Genomic DNA, 8,953 nt, shown 5'->3' on the forward strand with positions numbered 1-8,953 from the left:
AATTTTAAAGTCAGCATAAAGGTTTGTGTTACATTATTTGGACGGTGTTAATTCATTCCAGAAATAGAATATACGAGTGAGCCATGATTGGGCATAACATTGCTATTATAACCGTAACTATCAAATCACCGGTATGGCTTGGTGGTAAATACCGGGGGTAAATTAAATATTTGGAAGTTCGATCTTGGTTCGAACCCCGCTAGCACCTCTCTTTGATTTTTGATTTTATTTTAACTAATTTTTTTTAAATCCTAGTTTTCATATTTTTTATTAAATTTGAAGTTTTGTAATTCCAAAAATTATAACAATATTTATAATATTAATAAATAACTGTCAGGAAGGTTTTCACATTAGGCCTACATTTGAAGCAGGAGTAGCGAGATAAAAATGAAAGAAAACACCTAATATCTTGACCGGTTAAGTGTGGTGTTCTATAATGGGGGATTAAATAAGACATCAAAGCTCTATCTGGAAAACGAACTTCTGCTGATTCATATGTGTAATCCGAGGTGTAAGTTGGACATTGTGTAAAAATGACAAATATGCCAAAATATTAGTTTTGAAATTCGTGCATCTCGTGATTTAATATGAATGCATAAAAGCTCATAAAATTATGTTGTCGATAGGGGAGGGGTCTAGTCCAATTAAAAAATCGTGAAAATCTGTGTTGATGTTCCTTTATTTGATAGGCGTATATATAATCTTGAACTAAAAATTACTTAAGTTTGACATGCTTTATTTGAAATTATTTCATGAAAGCTACTGAACTTAAATGCAATTTAAAAAAAAGATCAAATCGAATGTAGGATTAGGCCTAAATATAAAATACTTAGCAACAAGAAATAAATCATGAAAAAGGTGGGCCTTCAAGCTGCATTCATTAGGCCTATATTATTAAAGACAAAAGGAGAGAAAAAAAAAGAAAGAAAAACGAACTGAAAAATTCTAAGAATAACATGATGGGAATCGAACTCTCAACCTTCCGCACTGCAGACCTTCGCTCTGTCCACTAAGCCATCGCATCTTGTTCTTGCAACGGGTATTATTTTGCTATCTTATTTCTCGTTCAACATGTTCAAGTATCTCACTCATCAACAGTCTTTTTAAAACTGCGTGTACTTCAGTTAAATGAGATGATACTACCTTCTTTGACGACTACAATATTTTGTTACACAATAGAGTATTTTGCAGTAATAAAATATATAACAATAGACGTTTTTAATTGCTATATTGATCAATATAACATGCATAATAGACAGCGCCGGCTGAGATCCATTTCGTGAAGCATCGTGACACTTGCAACGTGCGCTTACGACACGAGAGCTCAAAGAACACAACTTTTCAACCTACGACTAGGTTGTTCCACCGCTCATTTTCGCTGAAAATTTAATACAAGCTCTGGTTAATTAATGTTTATCATAACAGAAAAGCATTAGACCGGCGTTTCCTCCAAGCTGTAGATATAACCATTTTAGTGATCGTGACATGCATTTTCTCTCATTTTTTAGGCTACTTCGCGCACCAAAAGCATTCATTTTTTCCACAATAATTCAACTTTTACACGTTATTCTTTGCCTTATACTCATGTTTCATATCTTATCTATGGGCTCAATATGGAAAGGAAGGGAGGAACGACTCGTGTATTTCATTTTTTTGATGTTTTCTGAAAACCCGTATTTGCCACCTGATTTTCAACATTGCGTTACGTAACAGCAGAGGTCACGCCGGTAAAAATTACCGGAAGTGAGCTAAGTTGCTGTCGTACTGTTAAGGCACAGTTATTGTAAACCTGAGGTACTAGGTTCGATTCCCGGGCGGGATCACTTTTTCTGCTTGACTCCTTTATAATTTGCGACGGCAAACCTGGGGGAAAATTATGTTTATTTGTAATACACTGGTCTATGTGTCACTCATTTTAGTTTAAATCTAGCGGGTGAAACTACCATACTTATTCTTCTTCACACATCATCATATCTGTACTCTCTGGACCCAATTTAGCTTGTTCATGTTATATTTTTGTATATAATATCTCACCAATAAATTAAAACACAATGCTTTGTAACCCACCACTTGAACAGGATTTAGCCAAAGCAAACATAGACTAGATCTATTTAAGAATACTATAGACATAGGTAGAGGCGTATTATCCTCTTCAATAATAGGATTAATTTTATTGCCAGCAATATGAAAAAAGACACACATGTAGGACCGAAATAAGATACCATTTTGTTGAAGCATGGAAATAGTAGATAAGCTTCGGACTCTAGCCTCGAATGTGAGTCATTGACAATGGTAAATGGAAATGACAAAGGTGCGGAGAAAAAAATGGAATCGTAAATATGTTATTAGCAACACTCATTAGCTCAAGCTATTAAATATAAAACGTCTGAATACCCCGGCATCATCGTAAATCGACGTAGAAGCATACACAGGGGGTGGGAGCGGAAGTGGAGGATTTCGCCAGAAAATAGTTTCGCTTGAAATCAAAATTAAATCGATATTCGCGTCCCAAGTGCAACCAATTGCAATCAGGAAGATTTTGATTTGATAAGTGCTGCGGGTGTGGCCACAGACTCGCCAAATTTAATATATTGTCTATCGGTTAACCACGAAGGGAGCATCATGTTCCAATAAACCTGCAAGTACGTCATCAACAAACCACCTACAATATACCGATGTTTCGGGTGTGTCGATGTGACTGCATCGACCATTGCATCAACCACGGGACTTGGATCCGGATAACTTGCAGCTACGCCATTTTCGTTGAATTTGTGCCATCTTTCTACGTAGTCCCGACCGTAGTCGTTTCTAGTTATTGTGTCCATGGCTTGCCAAAGTCGGTCTGGATAATCATTAAGGTATGTTTTAATGGCAGTACAAATACCATACTGGCCTGGCTCTATGATGGCAACCTAATTATTTTAAAGAAAGACATTAATTACGTATTACAATCATTCTTATTATATTATTTTGTTGTAGTCATTCAGTAAGGTCTTCTGATTTTGGACATGGTAATAAAAACTCAGAAGTATTTGCATGGGGATGTTGACTGGTGAAAATGGTTGACATTGATACTTATCACTTTTGCCTCACAATCTATTACTGTGCTTGAAAAATGTACATGATTTATGATCGGATATCTTACCTTAACACCCCACTTATACATTTCACATCTCAGTGAATCGGTGAAGCATTCTAAGGCGTATTTGGTCATACAGTAGGGTGCATTGCAAGGCGTCGTATATAAACCACCAATGCTACCAACGTTAACAATACGACCTATGTTTAAAAATAAAGGTACAAGTGTAACTTTGAATGGACAAAAAATTGATATCTGGCACATTATTTTTTCCAATATGTTATATTATAACCAATTTAAGGGGTTTTTGGAAGTAGAGATATAGAGCGAGTGATTTGAGCCACAGAAACGTGGACAGCCACCCATCCAGCCTCATTGCTTCGGGTGGACGAAATTATGAAAATTTCCTCAAAGTATTGTCTTTTTATGTATTTGTCTCCTCTTCTCTTTCTCCCATGTTCTTCCTTATTATTTTCCCCGTTTCCCCTTCAATTTTCCTCTTTCTTATAATGTGGGGTTTCTTTTATAATACGGATCAAGTCCCTAGTCCCTCTCCCCGAAGAGACAGCTATGGGCGAGATTATGATCTTTAGGAAGGTTAGAGGGGCATAGGGGAGGGAGATTCAGGAGGAAGGGAGAGATGAGAGACATAAAGGGGAGATAGCGTTAAAAGATAGCGGGGAGGAGAGATCAAACGAGGGGAGGGGATGGGGAGATTGTTGAAAGCTGTGTGGTTGATATAACAACCAGGCGAGGGTCTCGGTACCTTTATTTCGTCGTATTATTGGAAGAAAGGCTTTCGTCACTCGAATTGTCCCTTTGACGTTAACATCATATGTGACTCCTCGCCACAACTGAGCCCGGATGTCGCCAGTGCCACTATTGAGATATGCTCCATCGAACTTAACAATAAACAATAGGAAAGAAAGGATTTATTGACTGTTTTATTGATTTTTCACTACTTAAATGTCAAGTACTATAGACATGATATACATCATTTTAAAGCTAATTTCAAGCAGAATATTTTGGTTGAATATCTCAAAAATGATGATTGGCGACATCCGGGCTCAGTTGTGGCGAGGAGTCACATATAGTGTCTGATACATTTCCATAGAAGCCCACTCTATTTCACTCCACCGCCATATGCCAGCATTGTTAACGACTGCGTAAAGTTCTAGCATTGGAAAGAAAAACCATTCTTTGTTCAAATTGAATATTATGTGTGTTATGATGAAAATAAAAGTGAAGTAAACTGATGTAAACACCGTCATCATCATCATCCGGCTGCGGAGTAGGTAACCACATGATTTCGCGATGGAGGTACGATGTGGAGGTCATGGGCTGGTATGTCAAGGGCATGTCTTCTGACATCTTCCTCTGGTAAAGAATATGCTCTAATTGGATTGATTAATAGACTAGCTCTTATTTTTCACGACCTTTGCCTTTGGCCAGAATAATGGCGTAAGGTCCAGGACTAGAGGCCCGGGTGGGTTCCAAGGGGAGCGTCTGGGATTTTAGCATGAATTTCTGAATGACAATAGAGAACAACTTCCTCTTCACTCCTCTTCTCTTCATCTCCATTTTGCTGTTCCCCTTCTCCAACTTTCCTTCTTTTTCTCCCCCTTTTCTCTGTTAGGAGATTCCTAACAGTGGGAGCATATTCCAAGCGGGAAAAGTGGAGGGGTCAAGGCACCCGGTTACGCCACCAGAGCCAGAAACAATATAGAAACTGACTGATTGCATTTAAGGAGAAAAAACACTTTGTCTCTAGGCACCCTACCGTAACCAGAGCATCTGAGTATTATGCCCATATCATACTAAGCAATCGCAACAGCCTGCGTAGCGGTTTTTTGTAATCTCCGACGCTTAGGCGACGAAAAAAAGCCTGTTCTACGGGCGGACGGACCTTTCAAGTAGAGTCGGTCGGTCGGCCTTTTTTCTTTCTTTTTTTTCTGTTTTTTTTGAAAAAACCCAAAAAAATCACCAAAATCTGTAAATAATTTGCAATTTGACAAAAAACAAAAACAAATTGTTCCTGAAAAATCTGGGTCGGTCGGGCCCGTAGAACAGGGTTTTCCTTTTTCGTCGCCTTATCGGAATGCCGATATCTGATTGATAATAATTATTGGTCGTTAGCATACCCTATACCGTCAAATCGCAACCAGTTGACCTGGAGGCATTATTAATTTTGTCGCTACACTAGAGAACGGTAAATATAATATTCCCGGGGGGGGCACTCCCTATCTGAAATGGCAGGGATGTGCCTCGGCCATGTTAAAAGTAGGGGCATTCAGGTCAAATGTACAATTACAAAAATATGGGGTCATTCAGTACACAACCTAAAAAAATGGGGTCATTCGGTATGAAACTTTGAAAAAACAACTTGGCCACCTTGGAACTTTGAGAAATCTCATTATTTCTGGAGGAGAACACAAATACCACCTAAATTTGGGAATTAAAAAGGGGGGTCATTGGGTAGCAGGAAATAGAACAAAGGGGGTCATTGAGTACATGAATTTTTTTAAAGGGGGTCATTGGGTAATAGGTAGGACCATAACACAAAAAGGGGGGTCATTGGGTACAAGCCGGTTTGAAAAAGGGGGTCTATCCCGAGGCACATGATGCATATCTGTTATGGAAGTGCCCCCCCGGATAATATTAATACTAGGGAGCTCTAGGGATTATGCAAACCCGACCAGTGTTTGATCACTAGCTATTTTTTAATCGCACGCTGCGACGAATATGATATGAGCATATAGACATGCGAGACTACAATATTTTACCGACCCAAGGATCATGAGGATCTATCTAAGAGACTGCAAGATTTCGAGCTCACCTTGTTTAGATTCTGAGAGATGTTTGATGACAAAATCCTTCGCAGATCCGACGGCGCCATCAGATGTGACGTCACATGGAATAGCCACTAAACGTTTGCTCGATTTAGCTACAAGTCGGCGAGCATCTTCACCATCTGAACGTTATATAATTGAGAATTCTGGTGATAAAATTGGCTTGTTTGCCTTGATTATTTTTTTTCTTTTTACATTGCATGTGATACCTTTTCGACGATAGCTATTAAAACGTGTGAGTGTGAATAAAAAATACTGGTGGAAATCTTCAGAAATAACAGTGGCGTAGCGTGACAGTGGCTATCACAGTCCAAATTTGACAAGTTCAAACGACAAATAACAAAAACGGTCGGTGCCCAAATCAAACCCAGTTCAACCCCGGCCCTCAATCAGACTTGATTCCCATCGGACGACTAACGCTATACGCCACAGAAATATACTGACACGTGACGGAAATGACGTTGGAACAGAATTCGATAAAATTACAATTTTGTGCCAAGTTGGTCTACAGTCTGCATCCCAGCAAACACAAAAACGTTTTAAATAAGTTATATTTTGGCTTTTGGTTTAGGTAAAAACGTTTTAATAACATTAAAATGTCGGGTTATATAAAGGTCATGATAACGTTTTAAAACGTTTTGTATGAAAACACACTACAACAATATTTTTAAATGTTTTCAACAAATGTTATTGTAAACTATTTTTGCAAACATTTTTGCCAAATATTTTGTCAATACTTAAATAACATTATGTTAAAATATTTGAACCCAGCAAACACAGAAATGTCCTTAAAATGGGTTTTTTTTCAAAACATTTTAATAACATTTAAATGTCGGGTTATATAAAGGTCATGAAAACGTTTTTCGCAAAATATTTTATCAACCCCAAAATAACATTCTGTTTAGAATGTTTTGTATCAAGTTTTCAAGAATGTTTTTGGAATGTTATCAAAACGTTTTTATACCCTTTATATAACCCGACATTTAAACGTTTTTGTAAAACATTTTTGTTTGCTGAGCAGTAGATTATCAAAAATGTTTTTAAGGTTATGAAACCGTTTTATACTCTTAATATACCCTTTATATAACCCGACATTTAAACGTTTTCTGACAACCTTTTATAACCTTTTGCGAATGATGTCGAAAACGTTTTGTGTTTGCTGGGATACTAAATAAGGTTAGCCTACGAATATAACCTCTCACAGGAAAATTGAGAGTAGGTTTCAAAAATCCAGGTATCTACAATGTGCGTAAGGATGTTTTCTTTAATTTGCTACATCGGTGACGGCAAATGATGCAAAAAATAATGAAATAAAATGTGGCACTTTTCAATTTCCTCCTCCAATTACCGCAGCGTCCATCACCCATATGTGTCCACACTCGTGCATGTGTGATGTGTAAAAATCAGAGGTTTGCAGACTGTAATTGTAGACTGTATAATTATAACTTCTTTTTAATTATGTAATGGGCTATTCCATTTAAAATGCACACTACCCCTGTGGAAGATTTCAGAAATACCTTCCACAGGGGGCGTATGAATTTTAGATAGAATGAACACTTTGGCAGCTCCATTTGAAACACACCCTCCCTCAGTGGAAGATTCCGGTTGAATCTTTCTCAGAGGGTGTATGAAATTCAAATGGAGCTGCCTAATATGTTCATTCCATCTGAAATTCATACTCCCCCTGTGGAAGATATTTCTAAAATTTCCCACGGGGATAGTGTGGATTTTAAATGCAATAGCCCAAATAAACATGCATAAAAATATACTTACCCGGTGCGAGACATCCAGCAAAGACTTTGAAGCCCAACTTGTCTAGTCTATGCGCTAACCCATGACCAAACCCAGTATCACAACCTGTAATAAACACAGCCCGACCCTGCGGATTTACCCGTCCATAGGGTATTAATTTTGCTGCTACATAGACTCCAGCGCATGCAAAACACAATGCGATAAAATACGACCCAATACTCTGCTCAACTAAAATGACCAAGTAGGCCAAAAGGAACAGCAAAACTGAACTGGCGAAATAAGTAATAGGACCGACAGCGGGACCAACAGCCATAATGCAATGTAGAAACGTTATATAAGTAGGCCCTACCCTAGTAATAGTAACCTCCCGTTGTGCTGAAGCTAAGAGCCGTTCCCACGAAACTCGTATTGGCAGACCTTGAAATTTTATTTTATACTGTTGCGATTTGGTAGTTCCCAGCATCTTGCGCATGGTAGTGAGTTTTGGCAAACATTTCATAGCGAGTGTGTAGAAGAATTCAAATATTACAGATATAGGGCCTACTTTTGTAGGCCCTGTGGTTCTTGAGTTATGTTGTAAAGAGGTCTGAAACAACAACAGTAAAACGTACATAACTCATTAACAACATAAATCAAGCAAGTTTTCAAAGTGTATGATTTGTAGAATGTACCTTTGCAAAACATCAAAGTGGGTTTTTTTCCAATAATATATCATGAAAATCGATTTTTAGCTGCTTCGACCAACAATACCTCGTCTACCCTTAAGGTGGTACCATACACTAATCAATCATAAAATGAATTTAATAAATAGATTAGAATATTTATCAAAATAGCAAATATCAAATTATCAAAAAGTCCAAGTCTGCAATGTTCCTGGTTTTGTAGGAACGGGCTGAACACGTCACTCGTACGCTGGCAGACTTTGACCAACGTAAACGTTGAACCCTGATAATCATCTTGGAATACCACCACGCACAGTGTCAACACCCTATATTATAAATATTTTTGGTGAGCGACGGGCGATTGGTATTTCGCCGAACGCAAGAAAAGGAGTCCTATATCTGATTGGCTAGAAATCGATCGCTTAATGATCGCTCAATGGTAAAGTACAAACTCAAAATGTATTCAATTCCATTGGAATCAATATTCTATTATCATGATTATTGATAATACATTGTGTTATATAGACATGTGATTGAATATTCTATACAAGCACCTGGATCTTAGGTGAATGGGCTAAATGTGTTCCTTTATATAATTGTAAATTCTCAAA

General features: G+C 37.8%; 1 protein-coding gene across 1 annotated transcript; it reads right to left on the reverse strand.

Moving 5' to 3' along the window:
• Positions 1-1,772: 1,772 nt before the first annotated feature.
• Positions 1,773-7,995, reverse strand: LOC140146723 (D-beta-hydroxybutyrate dehydrogenase, mitochondrial-like). The gene is made up of 6 exons (XM_072168599.1): positions 7,702-7,995; positions 5,916-6,050; positions 4,167-4,253; positions 3,846-3,911; positions 3,146-3,279; positions 1,773-2,912 (listed from the first exon to the last, which is right to left on the reverse strand). The coding sequence occupies exons 1-6, from the start codon at positions 7,991-7,993 to the stop codon at positions 2,529-2,531; spliced, it is 1,098 nt and encodes a 365-aa protein (XP_072024700.1). The 5' UTR covers positions 7,994-7,995; the 3' UTR covers positions 1,773-2,528.
• Between the last annotated feature and the right edge of the window lie 958 nt (positions 7,996-8,953).

Source organism: Amphiura filiformis, chromosome 1 (assembly GCF_039555335.1).
Source record: "Amphiura filiformis chromosome 1, Afil_fr2py, whole genome shotgun sequence".
NCBI lineage: Eukaryota > Metazoa > Echinodermata > Ophiuroidea > Amphilepidida > Amphiuridae > Amphiura > Amphiura filiformis.

Bases quoted from the DNA above. Each gene is read 5' to 3' on its own strand.
- LOC140146723 (XM_072168599.1), bottom strand. From the start codon at position 7,993: ATGGCTGTTGGTCCCGCTGTCGGTCCTATTACTTATTTCGCCAGTTCA. The intron at 4,254-5,915 runs GTGAGCTCGAAA...TTCCAATGCTAG, and splicing joins TCTCTCAGAATCTAAACAAG to AACTTTACGCAGTCGTTAAC. The intron at 3,912-4,166 runs TGACTCCTCGCC...GAGTCACATATG, and splicing joins AATGTATCAGACACTATATG to ATGTTAACGTCAAAGGGACA.